Source organism: Haliotis rubra, unplaced genomic scaffold, assembly GCF_003918875.1.
Source record: "Haliotis rubra isolate DU_JTF1 unplaced genomic scaffold, ASM391887v1 Scf46, whole genome shotgun sequence".
NCBI classification, from domain to species: Eukaryota; Metazoa; Mollusca; class Gastropoda; order Lepetellida; family Haliotidae; genus Haliotis; species Haliotis rubra.
This window is the reverse complement of record NW_025767146.1, coordinates 3,004,880-3,028,823: the sequence shown is the minus strand read 5'-3', so window position 1 is coordinate 3,028,823 and position 23,944 is coordinate 3,004,880. Positions and strand designations below refer to the sequence as shown.

At 39.9% G+C, this 23,944-nt stretch overlaps 2 protein-coding genes across 6 annotated transcripts in view; one reads left to right on the top strand and one right to left on the bottom strand.

The window, feature by feature from the left end:
• The window catches only part of LOC124290254 (protein C12orf4-like), a 30,348-nt gene extending 22,120 nt beyond the window's left edge, over nucleotides 1-8,228 (bottom strand). Inside the window, exons 1-5 of one of the 4 annotated variants that reach the window (XM_046726969.1) lie at nucleotides 8,098-8,228; nucleotides 7,259-7,436; nucleotides 6,846-6,991; nucleotides 2,513-2,694; nucleotides 686-785 (exon numbers count right to left, since the gene is read on the bottom strand). In XM_046726969.1, coding sequence (XP_046582925.1) covers nucleotides 686-785; nucleotides 2,513-2,694; nucleotides 6,846-6,991; nucleotides 7,259-7,421 — 591 coding nt within the window. In that variant the 5' untranslated portion in view covers nucleotides 7,422-7,436; nucleotides 8,098-8,228. Of the gene's footprint in view, nucleotides 1-685; nucleotides 786-2,512; nucleotides 2,695-6,845; nucleotides 6,992-7,258; nucleotides 7,437-7,788; nucleotides 7,812-7,922 lie in introns of those variants that run through there. The other 3 variants (XM_046726965.1, XM_046726968.1, XM_046726970.1) reach the window with 3 other exon arrangements.
• Nucleotides 8,229-8,233: 5 nt separating this feature from the next.
• LOC124290253 overlaps nucleotides 8,234-23,944 on the top strand; it is a 73,646-nt gene continuing 57,935 nt past the window's right edge. The window contains exons 1-4 of one of the 2 annotated variants that reach the window (XM_046726964.1): nucleotides 8,234-8,307; nucleotides 8,435-8,475; nucleotides 19,718-19,864; nucleotides 20,790-21,257. In XM_046726964.1, coding sequence (XP_046582920.1) covers nucleotides 20,801-21,257 — 457 coding nt within the window. In that variant the 5' untranslated portion in view covers nucleotides 8,234-8,307; nucleotides 8,435-8,475; nucleotides 19,718-19,864; nucleotides 20,790-20,800. The remainder of the gene's footprint in view (nucleotides 8,308-8,434; nucleotides 8,476-19,717; nucleotides 19,865-20,789; nucleotides 21,258-23,944) is intronic. The other variant, XM_046726963.1, reaches the window with a different exon arrangement.

Here is a 23,944-nt window from a genome sequence, read left to right as displayed (position 1 = left end):
ATACTTTTAAGGATATCTTTTAGCTTTTAACTCTGATTGTCGTAAAATTATTGCCAAAAATATTCATGAACTTTTTTGCTGATACTTCTGGACCAAAATAATTGAGGTCGACTGAGTGACCCATGACAAAGTTATCTATAAGTAACACAGTTGTTCCTACATCTGTGAACCTCAAGAATAATGAGACCATGTCATGATGGACGATGCATGTCTCACCATGACTGGCCATTACTGAGTCTATCAAGCTCACAATGCTTTCATTTCCCTATTAGTACAGGATACAACTAAAGTCACTCAGTCATTTTCCTATTAGTACAGCATACAACTAAAGTCACTCAGTCATGGGGCGGTGGGGTAGCCTAGTGGTTAAAGTGTTGGCTCGTCACGCCGTAGCCCCGGGTTCGAATCCCACATGGGTACAATGTGTGAAGCCCATTTCTGGTGACACCCGCCGTGATGTTGCTGGAATATTGCTAAAAGCGGAATAAAACCAAACTCAGTCAGTCAGTCAGTCAGTCAGTCACTCAGTCATTTCCCTATTAGTACAGCATACAGCTAAAGTCACTCAGTCATTTCCCTATTAGTACAGCATACAACTAAAGTCACTCAGTCATTTCCCTATTAGTACAGCATACAACTAAAGTCACTCAGTCATTTCCCTATTATAACAAATATAATATGTTACTTGTGTATTCTCGAAATGTCTTTGTGCGAGAGTGTTGATGTCCTCGTCTGCATATGATGCACCAACATTCTTCAGTGCCTGTTCCATGTCTTCCTGCTGCCTGCAAGCAACAAGACACATGTACAACTATACACATGTACAACAATACACATATGACAACACATGTACAATAAACATATAAATGACAACATTCATACAACACACACATGTACAACTATACAAACTGTGTAAACTGCCCATTTTAGAACTAAGCATTGGTTCTTTGTTTGTTAATCTACAATAACTCAAATCTTGGTGTGATCTTGACAGGGAACCTCAAAATAATACCAGCCATTCATATTGATAAATATTCCTCAGAAACATCTAATAGACTTCAAGAGAAGGTATCTGGATATCCAACTACACTATTAGATGGACCACCTACTACACAAGTAAGATGGACCGCCTACTACACAAGTAAGATGGACCACCTACTACACAAGTAAGATGGACCACCTACTATACAAGTAAGATGGACCACCTAATACACTAGGGAGACATTATCTACAGTGAAGAGACTGACTCTTGATTCCCCTCGGAGGCGGACCACCTACCACACTAGTAAGATGGACCACCTAATACACTATAAGATGGACCACCTACTACACTATTAGATGGACCACCTACCACACTAGCAAGATGGACCACCTACTACACTATTAGATGGACCACCTACTACACAAGTAAGATGGACCACCTAATACACTATTAGATGGACCACCAACCACACAAGTAAGATGGACCACCAACCACACAAGTAAGATGGACCACCTACCACACAAGTAAGATGGACCACCTACCACACAAGCAGGATGGACCACCTACCACACAAGTAAGATGGACCACCTAATACATAAGTAAGATGGACCACCTACTACACAAGTAAGATGGACCACCTACTACACTATTATATTGACCACCTACTGCACAAGTAAGATGGACCACCTAATACACAAGTAAGATGGACCACCAACCACACAAGTAAGATGGACCACCAACCACACAAGTAAGATGGACCACCAACCACACAAGTAAGATAGACCACCTACTACACTATGAGATGGACCACCTACTACACAAGTAAGATGGACCACCTACCACACAAGTAAGATGGACCACCTACTACACTATAAGATGGACCACCTACCACACAAGTAAGATGGACCACCTACTACACTATGAGATGGACCACCTACCACACTAGTAAGATTGACCACCTACCACACAAGTAAGATGGACCACCTACCACACAAGCAGGATGGACCACCTAATACACAAGTAAGATGGACCACCTAATACACAAGTAAGACGGACCACCTAATACACAAGTAAGATGGACCACCTACTACACTATTAGATGGACCACCTACCACACAAGTAAGATGGACCACCTAATACACAAGTAAGATGGACCACCAACCACACAAGTAAGATGGACCACCAACCACACAAGTAAGATGGACCACCTACTACACTATGAGATGGACCACCTACCACACAAGCAGGATGGACCACCTACCACACAAGTAAGATGGACCACCTACTACACTAGTAAGATGGACCACCTACCACACAAGTAAGATGGACCACCTACTACACTAGTAAGATTGACCACCTACCACACTAGTAAGATGGACCACCTACCACACTAGTAAGATGGACCACCTACCACACAAGTAAGATGGACCACCTACCACACAAGTAAGATGGACCACCTACAACACTGGGGAGACACTATCTACAGTGAAGAGACTGACTCTTGATTCCCCTCGGAGGCTGACCACCTACATGGTATCAAGATGCTGCAGGTCCTTGTCACGCTGGTCCGTCAGGTCCTCGACAGCCAGGGCATACGTGTGTTCCAGGTTGAGCAGTGTTTCCAGGGCGGGGGAGTGGATCAAGGTATGGTACACCTCGGAGAACACCTGGTCGTTGGTCACCTCCACCGGGGTCGAGTATGCCTTCACTTCCTGTAAACAGTGAGTGAACGAGTTGGGAAAGTATTTCATATGTTTCATATTAAAAAACAGGTTTTCTTGAAGGTAAACGAATGCACCTCAATGAGTTATACAACAGGGCGAGTGTGGTTCAGAATATTCAGCCACATCACAGTATGACAGTTCAGAGGAAGGAAAACGGTTGCCCTGTGATCTGGACAATGTGAATCTGGGGGTCGTCAGTCATGGTCAGCAGTGCAAAATATTTACAGCTTTCGCAGAGAGAGGCGGTGTCCATGTCCAGACAAGATATCCCAGACATCACAATCAGACATTCAAGTCATGAACACATGTCAGACAGCCACGTTTGTCCCTACCATGGTTCATCAAACCACAGAGTATCAGATTGTAACTTTAACACCACATGCCAAATACAATCTTACAGAACAGTCCATACTTTCAGTCTATTTTAATGCACAATATGGATCGATTTTATTGAACACTATGGGTCTACCTATAACTACACTATGGATGTATTTTATGGAACACTACAGATCTATTTCATTGAACACTGCATAACTATTTTATTGAATACCGCAGATCTTTTTTCATGAACACTCCAGATCAATCATATTGAACACTGAAAACATATTTTATGGAACACTGCAGATGTATTTTAATGAACACTGCAGATCAATTATATTGAACACTGCCAACCTATTTTATTGAACACTGCCGATCTATTATTGAACACTACAGATCTATTTTATTGAACACTGCAGATCAATGATATTGAACACAGCAAACCTTATTTAACACTGCATAACTATTTTATTGAACACTGCAGATCTATTTTATTGAACTCTGCAGATCTATTTTATTGTACACTGCAAACCTATTTTATTGAACACTGCAGATACTGCAGACCTATTTTATTGAACACTGCAGATTTATTATATTGAACACTACAGATATATTTTAATGAACACTACAGATCTGTTTCATTGAAAACGGCAGCACCATGCGGTGTATAATCACCTTGCAGCTAATTTTGAAAGTCTATATTTCATTGATGGCTGAACTCAGTTTGTTCACTATAGCTCAGTCTCTGTTTAACTGTTTTAGGGTCTGAGTGATCATCTCCCTTTGTCAACATGATAGGGACCTAGGGAGCTTAATATGGCGAAAACAGTGTGCTGTACACCTTGAAATACAAGAACCAAGCAGGATAAGTCTGCAAGGGGAAACCACTCCTGCGGTCTTACAGAAACACTGGCTTTAGTCAACAACTGACTGTATAAGCATCACTCTGAAATATTGCAGCTACATACCCACGATTGCTGGTGTACAATGTCACACAGAAAAATGTACTGATGTCACACAATCAGCCAGGTCTCATACAGAAACACCCTAATGTCACACAAACATGTCACACACAGAAACACCCTAATGTCACACAAACATGTCACACACAGAAACACCCTAATGTCACACAAACATGTCACAAACAGAAACACCCTAATCTCACACATGTCACACAGAGAAACACCCTAATGTCACACAAACATGTCACACACAGAAACACCCTAATGTCATACAAACATGTCATACGCAGAAACACCCTGTCACACAAACATGTCACACGCAGAAACATCCTAATGTCACACACAGAAACACCCTAATGTCACACAAACATCCCACACAGAGAAACAACCTGATGTCACACAGACATTCACAGAAAGAAATATCCTGATGTCACACAATATACCATGTCACACACAGAAATATCCTGATGTCACACAGACTGCCAAGTCACACACAGAATCAACCTGATGTCACACAATCTGCCATGTCACACACAGAATCAACCTGATGTCACACAATATGCCATGTCACACACAGAAATATCCTGATGTCACACAATATGCCATGTCACACAGAAATATCCTGATGTCACACAATCTGCCATGTCACAAACAGAATCAACCTAATGTCACACAATCTGCCATGTCACACACAGAATCAACCTGATGTCACACAATATGCCATGTCACACACAGAAATATCCTGATGTCACACAATAGGCCATGTCACACAGAAATATCCTGATGTCACACAATCTGCCATATCACACACAGAATCAACCTGATGTCACACAATATGGCATGTCATACACAGAATCAACCTGATGTCACACAATATACCATGTCCCACATAGAAATATCCTGATGTGACACAATATGTCATGTCACACACAGAAATATCCTGATGTCACACAATATGCCATGTCACATACAGAATCAACCTCAAGTCACACAATATGCCATGTCACACACAAAATCAACCTGATGTCACACAATATACCAAGTTACACACAGAAATATCATGTCACACAATATGCCATGTCACACAGAGAAATATCCTGATGTCACACAATATGCCATGTCACATACAGAATCAACCTGATGTCACACAATATGCCATGTCACACACAAAATCAACCTGATGTCACACAATATACCAAGTTACACATAGAAATATCCTGACGTCTCACAATATGCCATGTCACACACAGAATACACATGATGTCACACAACATGCCATGTCACACACAGAAATATCCTCATGTCACACAATATGCCATGTCACAAACAGAATCAACCTCATGTCACACAATATGTCATTTCACACATAGAAATATCCTGATGTCACACAATATGCCATGTCAACACGCAGAAACAACCTGATGTCACACAGACATTCACAGAAAGAGATATCCTGATGTCACACAATATGCCATGTCACAAACAGAATCAACCTAATGTCACACAATATGCCATGTAACACACAGAATAAACCTAATGTCACACAATATGCCATGTCACACACAGAAATATCCTGATGTCACACAATATGCCATGTCACACACATAAATATCCTGATGTCACAGAATATGCCATGTCACAAACAGAAACAACATGATGTCGCACAGACATTCACATAAAGAGATATCCTGATGTCACACAATATGCCATGTCACACAGAATCAACTTGATGTCACACAATATGCCATGTCATACACAGAAATATACTGATGTCACACAATATGCCATTTCACACATAGAATCAACCTGATGTGACACAATATGCCATGTCACACACAGAAATATCCTGATGTCACACAATATACCATGTCACACAGAAATATCCTGATGTCACACAATCTGCCATGTAACACAGTATAAACTTGATGTCACACAATATACAATGTCACACACAGAAGTATCCTGATGTCACACAATATGCCATGTCACATACAGAATCAACCTGATGTCACACAATATGTCATGTCACACAGAGAAATATCCTGATGTCACACAATATGCCATGTCACACACAGAAATATCCTGGTTTCACACAATATGCCATGTCACACACAGAAATATCATGTCACACAATATGCCATGTCACACACAGAAACAACCTGATGTCACACAGACATTAACAGAAAGAAATATCCTGATGTCACACAATATGCCATGTCACACACAGAATAAACCTGACGACACACAATATGCCATGTCACACACAGAAATATCCTGATGTCACACAATATGCCATGTGACACAGAAATATCCTGATGTCACACAATATGCCATGTCACACACGGATATATCCTGATGTCACATAATCCCTCATGTCACACACAGAAATATCCTGATGTCAAACAATCTGCTGTCACACAGAGAAATATCCTGATGTCACACAATATGCCATGTCACACACAGAAATATCCTGATGTCACATAATCCCTGATGCCACACACAGAAATATCCTGATGTCACATAATCCCTCATGCCACATACAGAATCAACCTGATGTCACACAATATACAATGTCACACACAGAAATATCCTTATGTCACATAATCACTCGTCACACACAGAAATATCCTGATGTCACATAATCACTCATGTCACACAGAAATATCCTGATGTCACACAATATGCCATGTCACACACAGAAATATCCTGATGTCACACAATATGAAATGTCAGACACAGAAACATCAAGATGTCACACAATCTGCCAGGTCACAAATAGAAATATCCTGATGTCACACAATATGTCACGCACAGAAATATCGTAATGTCACATTATATGCCACGTCACAAACTGCCCACCTGAGTAAAAGCCTTTGTCCATCTCTTTGCAAGGTCAGCAGATGACACATGCCCTGTTTGGACCTTCAGGATAGCCTCATCAGCTCTGGCATCACTCAGCTTTTGAGTTTCCTTGGAAACAAACTCAGTGAGGGCTGCTGTCAGGTCTGAAAAGAACATGTCTGACTGACTAACTGAGTTTTGGTTTTACGCCGCTTTTAGCAATATTCCAGCAACATCACGGCAGGGGACACCAGAAATGGGCTTCACACATTGTGAGCATGTGGGGATTCGAACCCGGGTCTTCGGCGTGACGAGCCAACGCTTTAACCATTAGGCTACCCCACCGCCCCGAAAAGAACATGTATCCAATATTTGACTTTATTAATATTAACAATAACACAACATCAATTAAAGAAAACCATGTGTCTCACCATCTTCCACATAACAAGGCAGGTTATGTGCGCTGACAAGTCGGCCCACAAACTCACTGACAGATGTTGATAGAGGAATTGTAACTGGCACTGTCACTGTTGACTTCAAGTTCTTGCTCAGAAAAGTATACACAAAATCTCTCTCTTCGGTGTGGTCCTTCATTTTCAGCTCTTTACTCTGGAAAAAATAATGCATATCAAGAATATGATTATTTATTAATTGAAAATGGACCCTATTTAAAAATGTGACTGATCAGAACTTAAGAATATTTATTTCAATTTGGTTGATGGTTAGCAAAACAAGTTTCAATTTTGTGTGAATGTTTTTTGGATATATGAGGGGATGCTCAAACTATTGCAGTTCTCACACATGATTCAGCACATTGAGAAAACCAATCAGACAAGCTGACAAGGTAATGGTATCATCTAACGGATGACTCTATGCCCTACTACAATCTGGGCGTTTGACTGCAAAATGGGGTTCAATCAGATGGTTCAGTGAAAGCAGCATAAATCCTTACACAACTGACCCTAAGAAAGAGTTGTGTGAGACCACTCTAATCTGCACCCAGTAAACTGCAACATAACCAATGAACATACCAATATAAAATATTAATACTGTTATTTTTCAAATAAAATTCATCGAATATTTAAAACCATTGACCATTCACGACACTGGTAGGGAAAATGTCAACCGCCCACTTGTACCAACCTCTGAATCGTGTGATAATAAATTCACTTTGACAGTATTTCAATGACAATCACCGATACCAGTGGCATTTGATACACTCGCACAGTGGCTTTCAAACATGGACAAAATACACGTCTCTACACCTTACATCTGACAACTACACTTTGCTTGGTTACATCACTTCCAACGTGAAATATGAGATACACAAATACGGAAATGGGAGGTTTGTTGTGGGCGCTGACATTTTGTATACAGGATGCTGGGAAACCTGAAAGGAAGTAGGTCAGAGGTCACCCACGGACTGCGATGGAGGAAAGTCGGTCACCGACGGGTGAGATTCATGCCCCCGTCCCACAAGGTAAGATCGCACACATAACTCGTTACCACTTTAGGACCACACTGGAATATGCTTGTATGGCTAACCCAGAAAATTATAATGACATTCGCTGTGTTTTCTCAGACTTAGCCGGGTATGTTTGTTGCAGACGTGCCAGCCGCACTTGTGCCTGCTTTGTTCCAGAAATAGGTCAGTCCCTCCGTGAATATCTAATGTGAAAATTTTTCCATATCACATCATTATAAAATAATATCACGGGCACTGTGTTGTTGCTAACAGCTTTTGAAAGTGAGACCAGTAAATAGGAGTGACGATCTGGACTTGGGGATTTGGAATTGACAACGATTTCGGTCGAAGTCTGGGAAGCTAGGTCATAGAAGTGAACTGGGTCATTGCGAGTAGATTCTAGAGCTCTCAAGGTGGGGTATCGTGTCATACCGCACGGGCATATTTATCACATTTAAACGTTTTTGGCATTATACAACAACAAAACTACAATATGGCCTGAACTTTCATTTTTAATGATTTGTGTATTAGCTATTTTGGTCGCTGTCACTAAGTTGGTTTTCTAATCGGGACATTCAGAGTTTGACCTGTTTAACGGTGACATTGATCGTAGCGACTGTTCGGACGGACGATTGACATGATTACGCCGGCCGAGCCCACACGGGCTGCAACAACAGCCATGTCACTCTGACCCCACAGGAGAAAATAGCGATATTCAGAAATTGGTCTACGTTGCTTAGATATTTACTGACATGTGTGTTTTGTGCCATATGTAGTCTCCGATTTAGACCTACTTTCCTAATGTGTCAAAATCTGGGTTAGCTCTCATGGATACGCTCTAAATACTTGATACAAATAACTGCCTTACTGGGATTTCTGAAATATATTCATCAGTTATTAATATGGTATTTTATGTGGAAAACATACACAAAATTGTTGTTTGAAGTTTACCAGAGATGTTTATACCACCAGAATACTCCAAATGTGTAATAAGTTGAGGGAGGTACGTGTATGTAAAGGTAACTTCAAATATATACCATTTATCAATCCCCTATGCAAAGGTATTGTTTAGAACATTTTTGTTACCAACAATTTGATTGACCTAATCTGGCCTAATTTCCATGGTGGCATGTTGAGTGTGAGTCAAGTGTTAGTCATGCACTGTATCCTGACAAACATCATGTCTGTCTGTCATACAGTTGTCGCTTGCATCACTGCATGAAAAATGTATTGTTTCTGCAGATATAAGTTAGTCGATGCTAAATTAATGATTTGGAAATTGCTTTACGTTTTTTAGTTTCTACAGGTGACTGACATTGATTATTTCTGTTAATTTTGTTATTTTAACTGTCAAACTATATTTACTATTTCTGTTCATTCGTTATATTTTAAAGCAGATTTGTTTCTACAAAATATCGAACATCTGAGTAGTTGTAGTCGAACTTTTACACAGGAAGTTACACACATGTCAACAGGAGTGTATTAATTGTTGTAATATAGTGTCTGGGTTTTCTCCTTATTTGATCTTTGTTTGCTGTTAACACTGCATACAACAATATTTCTGCTACATGAGAGCAGTATGAAATTAGTAACAACTTACAATTGTTTTTCATGATTGACATTATGAACATTAATCTACACAATTGGGGTATAATGGCATCAGTCTACCAAGTGTACAATTCTGACCGCCTGATCCCATTAGTCGTCTTACAACAAGCATGGATTGCTGAAGACCAATTCTAACCCAAGTCTTCATGTTTAAAGACCACAAGTATACTGAGAGGAGATGAGATCTAACACTTTGTAATACATGAGCAGTGGTCTTCTCAACATTGCTGATACTAATGACATGCCTTGAACAACATGCCTGAAATATTGCTGATGGATGTTCTCAATATCACAACAATTTACAGACCACATTAAACCATGTCCTACTTTATGCACAACTGTTTTCAATTATAACCGTTGAAGGGCAGAACTGTAGATATTTCACCACTGATGACTGCTGTGATGCATGTTAGCAATACATAACATTAGGTTAGATTTTCTGTAACACGATCTATGAAAATGGCATGAAGGTAATACCTTTTATGATGAATATTCCTGATCAGGTTATATACAATCATTCAGTTGGTTATACAGCTCTAGCTAAATTCTCATGTAATAAAATATAAAAAAGCATAATTGTTTCACAAAAATCATCCAATGTTAGCGTTATCATTGCTAGACTCATCAAATTAGACAAACTGAATTACTGTTAAACATTCCATCATGTTGCCGTCCAAGTTGTTGATGATTATGTGTTATAATGTTCGAATCTACCTGAATTTGATTGCAAGCTGCTACGTGATAGAGTAAACCCACTTTAATGTGTCAGAACAGATTGTGACATGAAACATCAGAGTGTTGGGGCCTCGTAGGATCAGTTATAAGAATTCTATTTGATTTGGGAAACTAATCCTACATAATAACATTTATCATTATTACCCTCAATATCTGTGCTGTGCAAGGATATCAGTCGTAAACTAATGGCAATCCCAACAGGGATATTATCTATAAATAGAATTATGAGAACAAATAACAGGCTTCGTATTAATAATGCAAAGACATGCAGGAAGCAGTCTGTCTGACATGCATGAGAAGAACTTGTGAAACTGAGATGTGAATGTGTAAAGGTGGGAGGAAATCGGCATGTGTTCAATGTCAAAGTCGCAGGTACTGAATGTGTGAGTTGATGTACATCAAAGTGGCCATTTGATTGTTTTAAACCCACATTCAGGAAGCTAATCAGAACAGAAGTTCAGAAATGTGGCAGTGACTGTTGTCCACTACAGAAGAACTACTGATAACTCTCTACATGATGGACTGGAAACTGAAGGAAGTATTGCTGGGACTGTGGGATACGACAAATAAAGTTGAAATTAAAACTGATATTCTGATTTGTTAATATTTGGGAAGACAGCAAACAGCCAAAATTGCTTTCTGAGCTATTAAAATGTTTTGATGTCTGGCTACTGCTGATGTTTTACAAAAAGTGTGTGATCTCTGTCTGGCAAATCACTGCAGACATAAGTAACCTCTCATGCTGGTGTCAGGACAAATTGGGGCATAACGTCCAACTTATATATGTACACCAGCCGGTTGTTTGACAATTTATGGCAGGAGTTAGTGATGAAGAATTGTGAAATGAGTAAGGAGGCAAGACTTGATTTGCAAGGAATTTCTTCTCACATCTTAGACTCATTTTCTCTAATTATTCAGATTTTGTAAATGTCTCTCCAATGGTGTCTCTTTATTGTGTCATGAATAGCAACAAAGGGCTTAAATTGAGCATATTTCAACTTATAATTATTCTATTTGATTAAGATGAAATTTTGTGAAGCTTCTTCTGTTTTCCAGAATTAATAGTTGTGACTGAGACATCGGGAACATTGCCCAAACCATACCTTTTTGTCAATTGAATTAGATTAAAATGCTGATTATATTTTGGTAATCTTTGAAACACTGATATAGGAGGAATAGGTGTATACTTGATTACATAAGGTTTCAAACTTTCAACTGAAGCAACAGAATACTTGGAACCTACCAGGCTTATCCCTGAGTTGTGTTCAATCAAGTTGGATATCTTCAATTGATGGATGTCTGTGTGGCTGCAAATAGACCTACACAGGTCACCATGACATTTTAAGATATGTTATCAAATGCTTCTCAGGCTTATTTATTTTAAGTGTGCAGAATTCAAGTTTGACGTGTTACTGTTTGCCTTAAGGTATACTGACTAAATATACTGTCTGGAGCACATTTCTTTTCCATTTGAATTGATCTTTCTGTTATAGATTTTAACTGTTGTGTGATTTTATCACATTGTAACACTATATACAAGTAAACAGGCATGGAATAACCAGTTATCTAATGTCCAATAATTAACTCATATTCTTTTTAATATCAACAGGATCGATGTTCACCATAACTGTCAAACATGACTGCTTGGTTTGGGATATTGATAAACCAACCGAAGATAAATATATTTCACTTTTTGAAGCTTAGTCATATGAGATGCCTGTGGTGTTATTCCATGAAATATTAACGGGTCAGTTGGGACGAGTACATACACAATACCCTTCCTGCAGTGTAGGCAAGAGGCCAACAGGCTTAGCCTTTGTCTGTTCGATCTGAGGTCGATGTGACACTCACACAATTACTTGCTTGTAAAACAGAAGGCGTTATAGTCAGTGCTGTAGGCTAAGACTGTTATATATGTTATTCCATGTGGTGTAAGGCATGATATAAGACCCTTTTAACCATTGATTGTAGTCATTATACTTTTCCTCACATTCTCAGAATTTGAGCAAATGTGGCTAACTGAATGAAAATATGTGCTTTCCCTGGCTATGATATGAGATGAGCATGTTATTAACCACTGAAATTATTGAAGCCTTGAGACTGAGAGAATTCTCCCACCCCCTCGGTATCTTAGCAACAACACCCGCTTGTTGAAAGATGCAAGGATTTTGTTCATGGATGTCATGATGATGTCATTAAGTAGTTGAAAATAGAATACCATGAATATTGCAATTGTTATTTTCCTATATATTCTTCATATTTCATTTTCATGGACAAGTTTGTTAATAATTCCTTTAAGTCACGATAAATATCTTATTAGATTTTCATTCAAAATTTTAATAACTGTGAGGCAGGAGGCTTTTTATTTTGTTGTTGTTGGATAATAGTGTCCAAGGCGTATTTATGAGTGAAGTGTCAATGTTTCTATGAATGAAGCACGTGTAATTAGTATTCTGTGTGCACAGTGAGTGAGTTGAGTTTTACGCTGCACTCGGCAATATTCCAGCTATATGGCGGCAGTCTGTAAATAATCGAGTCTGGACCAGACAATCCAGTGATCAACAGCACAAGCTTCGATCTGCGCAATTGGAAACTGATCACATGTATCAACCAAGTCAGCACGCCTGACCACCCGTTCCCGTTAGTCGCCTCTTACATCAATCATGGGTTACTGACGATCAAAATTCTAACCCGGAACCTTACGGGTTTACTGCTGAATGGGGTAGGTTATCAAGTACAGAAATAGGTAAAACATATTGATTGTAGTTCTACTTGATGTAGTGCCACATGAACATTTGTGGTAGAACTTGTCATCAGCACCCCGTACTTGTCGTAAGGGGGTACCTACTCTGTGAGGCTGGAGTTAGAACTGGTCATCAGCAACCCATACTTGTCGTAAGGGGGTACCTACTCTGTGAGGCTGGAGTTAGAACTGGTCATCAGCAACCCATACTTGTCGTAAGGGGTACCGACTCTGTGAGACTGGAGTTAAAGCTGATCATCAGCAACCATGCTTGTTGTAAGAGGTACCGACTCTGTGAGACTGGAGTTAGAACTGATCATCAGCAACCATGCTTGTCGTAAGGGGTACCGACTCTGTAAGACTGGAGTTAAAACTGATCATCAGCAACCATGTTAAAACTGATCATCAGCAACCATGCTTGTCGTAAAACTGATCATCAGCAACCATGGTACCGACTCTGTGAGACTGGAGTTAAAACTGATCATCAGCAACCATGCTTGTCGTAAGGGGTACCGACTCTGTGAGACTGGAGTTAAAGCTGATCATCAGCAACCATGCTTGTCGTAAGGGGTACCGACTCTGTAAGACTGGAGTTAAAGCTGATCATCAGCAACCATGCTTGTCGTAAGGGGTACCGACTCTGTAAGACTGGAGTTAAAGCTGATCATCAGCAACCATGCTTGTCATGATGGGGTATCATGCACCGACTCTGTAAGACTGGAGAGTTAAAGCTGATCATCAGCAACCATACTTGTTGTATGGGGTACCGACTCTGTAAGACTGGAGTTAAAGCTGATCATCAGCAACCATACTTGTCGTAAGGGGGTACCGACTCTGTAAGACTGGAGTTAAAACTGATCATCAGCAACCATGCTTGTCATAAGGGGTACCGACTCTGTAAGACTGGAGTTAAAGCTGATCATCAGCAACCATGCTTGTCGTAAGGGGTACCGACTCTGTGAGACTGGAGTTAAAGCTGATCATCAGCAACCATGCTTGTCGTAAAGGGGTACCGACTCTGTAAGACTGGAGTTAAAGCTGATCATCAGCAACCATGCTTGTCGTAATGGGGTACCGACTCTGTAAGACTGGAGTTAAAACTGATCATCAGCAACCATGCTTGTCATAAGGGGTACCGACTCTGTAAGACTGGAGTTAAAGCTGATCAGCAGCAACCATGCTTGCCGTAAGGGGTACCTATTCTATAAGACTGGAGTTAGAAATTGTCTTCATGAACACAGTTGTTGAAGTTGAAATTGTGTACAGCCAGGCCTCGTCTTCATCAAGTTGCTCTCTGGGTAATTGTGTACAAAGTAGCCACAAACAATTTGTGTAACATAAAAAACATAAACAATTCAAAACCCATGCATATTGTCAAGCAATACTGAAATAAACTTGGGTGTCTTGTGTATTCTTGTATATTGAGTACTAACTTGTACCACCTCTGTCAGATCTCAGTTTATGGATGTAAAAGTTATTGAATGTGTGCAGGTCGGTACAGTATTATTGATTGGTACATGCACCTTTCTCTCAGTTGTGAAGGAGAGGGAATTATTTGAATGTATGATAAAGAACAGCATTGATTTTAATATTTTTAAATATCAACACATTCTTCCTACGTGGCACCTTGCAGTCAGGGAGAGGCTTTTCATGAGTAGACACCATGAGTTAAGGCTGTACCCTAGTTACCATCTTCATTCATTCCAGACCATTATTTGGGTACCAAAGAGAAATGATTGAATATGACAAAGCTACATAGATCAGTCTGTAGGGAACATGTACCATTCCTTAGCGACATGTTCCATCTCTAATACAGCATGTACCATTCCTCATACAGCATGTACCATTCTTCATACAACATGTACCATTCCTTAGCAGCATGTGCCATTCCCCATACAACATGTACTATTCCTCATACAACATGTACCATTCCTCATACAACATGTACCATTCCCCATACAACATGTACTATTTCTCATACAGCATGTACCATTCCTCATGCAACATGTACCATTCCTCATACATGCACTATTCCTCATACAACATGTACATTCCTCATTCAACATGTACCATTCCTCATACAACATGTACCATTCCTCATACAACATGTACCATTCCTCATACAGCATGTACCATTCCTTAGCAACATGTACCATTCCTCATACATGTACCATTCCTCATACAACATGTACCATTCCTCATACAACATGTACCATTCAACATGTACTATTCCTCATACAGCATGTACCATTCAACATGTACCATTCCTCATACAACATGTACCATTCCTCATACATGTACCATTCCTCATACAGCATGTACCATTCCTTAGCAACATGTACCATTCCTCATACAACATGTACCATTCCTCATACAGCATGTACCATTCAACATGTACCATTCCTCATACAGCATGTACCATTCAACATGTACCATTCCTCATACAACATGTACCATTCCTCATACAACATGTACCATTCCTCATACAGCATGTACCATTCCTCATACAGCATGTACCATTCCTCATACAACATGTACCATTCCTCATACAGCATAAAATTACTCATACAACATGTACCATTCAACATGTACCATTCCCTCATACAGCATGTACCATCCTCATACAACATGTACCATTCCTCATACAGCATGTACCATTCCGTTCAACATGTACCATTCCTCATACAGCATGTCCATTCATTCAACATGTACCATTCCTCATACAACATGTACCATTCCTTATAGCAACATGTACCATTCCTCATACAACATGTACCATTATCAACATGTCATACAGCATGTACCATTCCTCATACAGCATGTACCATTCCTCATACATGTACTATTCCTCATACAGCATGTACCATTCCTTAACAACATGTACCATTCCTTAGCACCATGTACCATTCCTCATACAACATGTACCATTCCTCATACAGCATGTACCATTCAACATGTACCATTCCTCATACAGCATGTACCATTCAACATGTACCATTCCTCATACAACATGTACCATTCCTCATACAACATGTACCATTCCTCATACAGCATGTACTCATTCAACATGTACTATTCCTCATACAGCATGTACCATTCCTCATACAACATGTACCATTCCTCATACAACATGTACCATTCCTCATTCAACATGTACCATTCCTCACACAACATGTACCATTCCTCATCAACATGTACCATTCCTCATACAACATGTACCATTCCTCATACAGCATGTACCATTCCTCATACAGCATGTACCATTCCTCACACATGTACCATTCCTCATACAGCATGTACATTCATTCACACAACATGTACCATTCCTCATGCAACATGTACCATTCCTTTATCAACATGTACCATTCCTCATAGAACATGTACCGTTCTTCATACAGCATGTACCATTCCTCATACAGCATGTACCATTCAACATGTACCATTCCTCATACAGCATGTACCATTTCAACATGTACCATTCCTCATACCATGTACCATTCCTCATACAACATGTACCATTCCTCATACAGCATGTACCATTCAACATGTACCACATGTATACATTCCTCATACATTCTAACATGTACCATTCCTCATACAACATGTACCATTCCTCATACAGCATGTACCATTCAACATGTACTATTCCTCATACAGCATGTACCATTCCTCATACAACATGTACCATTCCTCATACAGCATGTACCATTCCTCATTCAACATGTACCATTCCTCACACAACATGTACCATTCCTCATACATGTACCATTCCTCATACAACATGTACCATTCCTCATACAACATGTACCATTCCTCATACAGCATGTACCATTCCTCATACAGCATGTACCATTCTTCATACAACATGTATCATTCCTCACACAACATGTACCATTCCTCATACAACATGTACCATTCAACATGTACCATTCCTCATACAGCATGTACCATTCCTTAGCAACATGTACCATTCCTTAGCATCACATACCATTCTTCAGACATGATGGACATGGTCATTGCTTCAAACTAATTGCTCTTTTTCAACATGATAAATTCCTTTAGCCTAGTAACATGCTTATCTAGGGTTGCCATTGGTTTCACTCTTAACAGTGTGTTATAAATTCTCAGTCTGATGCTGGAAGGTGTGTGGATTAATGTGTTGCTTGGATGTGAACAAACGCAATTTTTTCTGTCATACGAATGGATGAACTTGACGGTGAAGGTCGGTCATGAATTAGGCAGAGAAAATACTTGTGTACATAATAACCTGAGCATGATGAGTTTATGAATGGAATTTGATGAGACATTGTGATAGTGTGCATGATCTGTTACCTCTGTATAAGGCCATGGTCACAAGAAAATACATATCATTGGATGAAGTTCATCCCACTCAGGGCTAGGGCTGGCTTTTTATATTGTTCATCAAGAGCGATAATTGTTAACTAAATATTGATCAATTATCAATATATATCGGGGAAGCAAATTTGAACAGAAAGGCAAGAAAAGAAATAGAGGATATTTCATGTGTCTAGTGAAATGTGATGTTACTGTCATCGAGTGACGTGAATAACATGATATTTTCACAGGTGAAAAAATAACATTCACGTCATGAAAAGATACATAATATTCACTAGACACATGAAATATTCTATTTATTATTTGCTTTCAATTATGTTTACTTAAATTTAAGCCTTATTAATCTGAGGAAATTCGATTAACGAAATCCAAATTTTCGTAACTGTAAACTAAAGACTGTTCACTTCGTTGTGAAGACATAGTTCGGTGTTCAAAAAGAAAACTCGAGGCAACACATACCTATATCTGTTGCTATCTTTTTGTTTCCGGAGCATAACTGAAAAACTGTTCAATATCTTTCAACTTGGCAGACATTTTAACCAGAGAGCAAAGTGGTGCCTTTTGCTACTTGCTGATTTTTGGCGGGGGAAGGATTTCATTTCATGAGCACCACTCAAAAACCAGAAGACATTTTGCATCCAAACCGGGTACATGTGTTAACCATGGGCTGATGAGATACCTTTTGCTATTTAGGAATTTTAAGAAAACTAATTTGTTTCCTGTTACCATGGCAGCAAGTTTGATTTTGACTCTGTTCATAGTGTTGTGTTTCTCAGGACCATATCTCAAAGAGTACTGGGTATTCTCTCATGAAACTGCACAAATAATACCCAGGTTGTCAAATGCTGCATTTTGCTATCTGAATTTTTTTTAAATTTGTATTTTTAACTTTGACTTTAGTATTTGATATTGGTGTGTACCTGACATAGAAGTACAAAGTACAAATCCCAATTCCATGTTATTGTTTTGATAACTCATTTACTACTCTTGTATACAGACTTCAAGATTAGACAGAAATTCTCTCATCAATTTGGACTTGAAGTAACTGTCAGATGAATTGTTCTTTCAAATTTTGTGGAGGCTGGGGGGATTTGTCATCGTCTGATGACTTATGTTATTTATTGTCATTGTTTGAATGAGATCAGAACTTATGATAACATCCATCAAAGATCCTTCTTTGTCTTGGTTACGTAAGAAACAAACAAATGTGGCAGACCGAGGGAAAGGGAAGAGTGCGATTAAGAAAATACTCAACAATGTACTGTGTCAATAAGCATAAATGCAGGTAATGACTACTGCCAATCCAGTGAAATAAAGTCACTTGTGCATAAAACGTCAGTTTTGAAGTTGAACACTGCCAGCACATGACTCCAGTGTTTTGAACCGAGGTAAACTTGTCTGAAGTGAGTTGTGGACTCAATGCAACACACCCACTCAGTGTGTGGGTGCACGAATAACTGGAGGGCAGTCCTCCAATGCCCAGGCTTGCTGACCAAATTCAAATGTTTACGTTGCCATTTACTGTTTTGTGTAACATCATATTGGCCAGAAAAGTTTGTTGAGCGATGAAGTAGTTTTGGCAAAGTGATATTTTCACTTTCGCACTTAAGTGCCTGTATATTAGAAACAAGGTATTTCTCATCACCTGTGAGTGGTGATACATTTATTCATGGATTACCAATATAAACAGTGTCCTGAACTTATTTTGAAGCAGCCTTTGAATAAAGATACAATGTCTGTGTATTACGTATGTAAATCAAAACTTTATTTCACTTCAAAAGTGTGAGTACAGTGTTATTAATGACACAGTTTTCATGTTGATAATGGTTGATACTTCCTCCCGACGATGATATTTCCGATTATCTTTTTAGCCAGCGCTTCTGTTCAATTCCTGAGTCAGTGTGTAAAACCTTTCTTGAAGTCTCCAGCCCGGATGTAACTAAGTGCTGAATCAGCTTAAGACAATACTCACTCTTGTTACAGTGTTGATATGGAAGAAGGAAGTGAGTAACGTGGACAGCAGCGAGGTTGATTTGAGACAACAGCACGACAGCCACAACCAACTAGGGTCACCACATCACAACATTGGGGACAGACCACACCACAACTCCACATCAAGGTCACATCAAGGTCAGTACTCTGCAGATCAGAAATTTTTTTACGCTTCAAGAAACTATAACATTTTGTATTTTCTTTATCCTTCAAAGTAAAAGACAAACTGTTTTCATACAATGTCATTGTTCTTGTGGCCTCGCACCAGTTTTTTTTTTTCAAATATGGCTGGAAAGACACTACTGAGGTCCATATCATTTGGAATTTGTGAACAGCTGCAATCTGTGCCAGAACCTTTTTGTCTGCTGGCCAAACATATGTATTTGCACACTTTGCAATCATCACAATCTTTATGAAGTCTTATTAGCGGAGCTTTCTGAATCCAACAGAAATTTACTGGCTTTGTGTTTAGGACTATTTTGTACCCCACAAGGGGTGGTTGGGTGCGCCTAGTGGTTAAAGCGTTTGCCCATCACTGTGAAGACTCAGGTTCGATTCCCCACATTTGTACAATGTGTAAAGCCCATTTCTGGTGTCACTTGCCGTAATATTGCTGGAATAGTGCTAAAAGCCGCGTGACACTAACCTCACTCACTCGTAACCCACATGGGGTTTCTGATCCTAATAGATGACATACTGTATCACGTGGTCAGACTTGGTGTTTGTGGGACTTCTCAGATGTAAGTTCATAGAGAGTGCTCGAGTACTATGAGGCAGGTTTAGACAGTCCACTGTAATATCACAACTAACTCTGCTGGCTTCCCCAGTCATTCAAATAACATTAGCACCAAGTATTTCTGTGCCAGTGTGGGTTATTAATTTTTCAGCATTGTTCAATGTGGTTATCTGTGTCTCTGACCACTTGTCACCTGACTTGACCGGCTTCCTAGAGGGGAAACAATGAAAAGTGTTCACATTTATCAGGACTAGTCTTTACTCAAGCGTCTATGATTAGTAATTCTGTTGTTGTGGTAGTTTGTGCAGGTGTGTTTTGTGTGTTCAGGCCCGGTGGTGATGTGGAAGAAGGCTGGGGGCAATGGTGGCACGGAAGTGATGCAGGTGAGACACCAGGATGCCGTGGCATGGAGGAAAGCCTTGGCCAGCAGTGTCGAGAACAGCAACTCTTCGGATACACATCCGGATGAAACAGAAATATGGAAACCTGCAGTTAACTCCCTTGACCAAAATGCAGGCGATCTACGAAAAGGACATGTGATATGGAAGAAAAGCGTTGGGGATGTTGACAGTAGCGTGTCCGACACGCAGCACCAGGAGAGTGTGTTGTGGAAGAAGCAAATGCATGGTAGTATGGGGGACATGGAGGCACATGATGGCATTGTGTGGAAGAAAGCAGTTAGCAGGGTCGACCGACCTGAGATGAATCAGCAGGACGACCAGAGTCCGCTGCAGTCACCACATCACGACATAGGAGACAGACCTCTCATCAACTCCACACCAAGGTCACCTCAAGGTCAGTTTGTATATATTGACAGCCTTACAAATTTGTTGTTTGAGTTTAGTGTTGAGGGCTAGTGAAGAAAACAGTTTGTAGGTAGTCCTGCTAGAATGTTTACTTTGTTTGCACTTTCTGTCAGTTTTATTCCGTCCCAAAGGGCAATAAGATAAAGCTTTGACAACTGGCTCAGAGCTAAGAATCAAATGCTACTTGTCTACGAGGACTTCAAACAGTAGAGTCTGGCTTGTCCTCTGCACAGTTTAGTAGCCTTGGTCTTGCAGACAAGCAATTCAAGGTTAAAAGTTGATCAAAGTCAGAATATTAATACAGTCAGCTCTCGTTAATCCGACACTGATTAATCCGACAATCACGTTAATCCGACAAAAAATTAGGGAACCATTTAAAACAGTGATAATTACTCTCGTTAATCCGACATTCTCGCATTCCGACTCCGACACACCAATCTAGCAGCTGATTATTGTAAATACATTGTAAAAACATTCGTTTATCCGACAATCAACACAGCCGGTCGGATGATCCGACCGTATACAAACAATCACACGTGAGTGGTAATTAGCGTGTGCCTTACTGGCTGCTTGACACCGGCATCAGTGAACATCACACTTGTTAATTAGGAACACAGGATAATTAATTGAGACGATTTAATCAAGAAATAACAGTAGAGCGAGCTGTATAAAATGTTTACAACCGACATGAGTTTTCATCACAAGATGTTTGTCACGAGTACACCACCTGCTAAGCAACCCCTTGTAGAAGTGAGAAGATGTTGTTTCTAGGACAACCCCCACCCACCCCCCTTTGAAAATGACTAAAGACTACATTGAAGTTAATGTTTTGCAATGGCGGAGCCAAGGTGGGGTTCCTCCCCCCTTTGAAAATTTCTGGATCCACCTATGTGGACCCCTCAGTTTCAAGTACTGAGATTTGAAATGTAGGGCTTTATTTGATGCCAAGTGATCCAGGAAACAAACTGTTCCCCTTGAAATTTACACATCATCAAGCTGACTGATATAATGTTTGTATTGTTTGTTGACTTTGAGCTGAGTGACTCTCCCAGTCCCATATGCTGTATCAAGTCATCCATGAACCATTCTTATATAGCCTTCAGAATTAATGCCTATGTATCTTCCCAGCCAATCATTATGGATGGTATCGATCACAGTGAGGCCAGGTTACTATATAGAACAAACTTTGCTTCATTTATTTCATTAACCATAAACATTGTTCTAGATTGTTCTTCCCAAGTCCTAAGATGCCACTCTGAGAAGTTAGGTTAACGTACGTCAGTACGTGAGTGATTACTGCATGGGGCGACATAGTAAAGTCACAGGTACAATGGACTCGCTTTGTTTCGTTCATCACCACATCGCTATCGTGATGTCATGTTATTTATTGTGATGCAGAAGATACGGGATTACAGTCAGTCATAGAAACATTCCTACTTTCAATCTCTGTTGTCCCAGATGGGGGGCTGCCCATTCCCAGTGCCCCCTGCCGAGATATTGCTGAAATATTGCTAAAAGCGACGTAAAACTAAATTGAAATATACTCTGCCAAAGAAGAAACACAAAAGTGGTCTTAAGATGTATACTGTATGTATTATATAAATATTCAAAAGATCTTAATATATTGTTTAAATTTGGCACGAGTCATTGTCACAGACCGAGGCTCATAATGGCACACATGAAACAATCAAATATCAAGGTCAAGGTCATCTGTTTTCTTGTCTCATATATGACGGGCATCGTCGCCCCATGGAACCAACCATTACGAATTATGGCTTGGGGAATCTTCACCCGCTCTTCCTCCATTGCATGTGTTTGTGATGACTGGTGCAGGATCTGTGTCTCTTGCTCATGTGGTTGTTGATGAAGAACATCCCATAAATGTTCGATAGGGTTTAGATCTGGAGACCTTGATGACTATGGCAGTACTTGGATGTTGCGGCTCCTGTTGTTGTGTTAGGTCTGACATTGCTTTGTTGAAACGTCATGTAGGACATAGGGTCTGTAATTTCTGAATCAAGGGGTAAAGAAAGAAAACTGAAAGAACGAGAAAGCGGTGATCCTTGACTCATTGTGAGTTTGCTCACAGAAACCTTCCGTGATGCCAGATGGTGTTGTACTGTAAGTGAAGGAACAGACAGTTGGGAGTTTGCTCACAGAAACCTTCCGTGATGCCAGATGGTGTTGTATTGTAAGTGAAGGAACAGACAGTTGGGAGTTTGCTCACAGAAACATTCCTTGATGCCAGATGGTGTTGTATTGTAAGTGAAGGAACAGACAGTTTGGAGTTTGTTCACAAAAACCGTCTTTGATGCCAGATGATGTTGTATTGTAAGTGAAGGAACAGACAGTTTGGAGTTTGTTCACAAAAACCGTCTTTGATGCCAGATGATGTTGTATTGTAAGTGAAGGAACAGACAGTTTGGAGTTTGTTCACAAAAACCGTCCTTGATGCCAGATGGTGTTGTATTGTGAGTGAAGGAACAGACAGTTGGGAGATTGTTCTGGATGTAACTCAGGAACATAAATATCATCATGTTCTATCAACACATTTTGTTGTCTTCACCAATGAAGTCATATTAGGCCATGTTTTCCTAAGTTTGAGCCATAAGAGTTTGTTGTCAGTTAACTGAGTGACAACTGCAGAGATTCTATTGTTTTTACCCTGTACCTAGA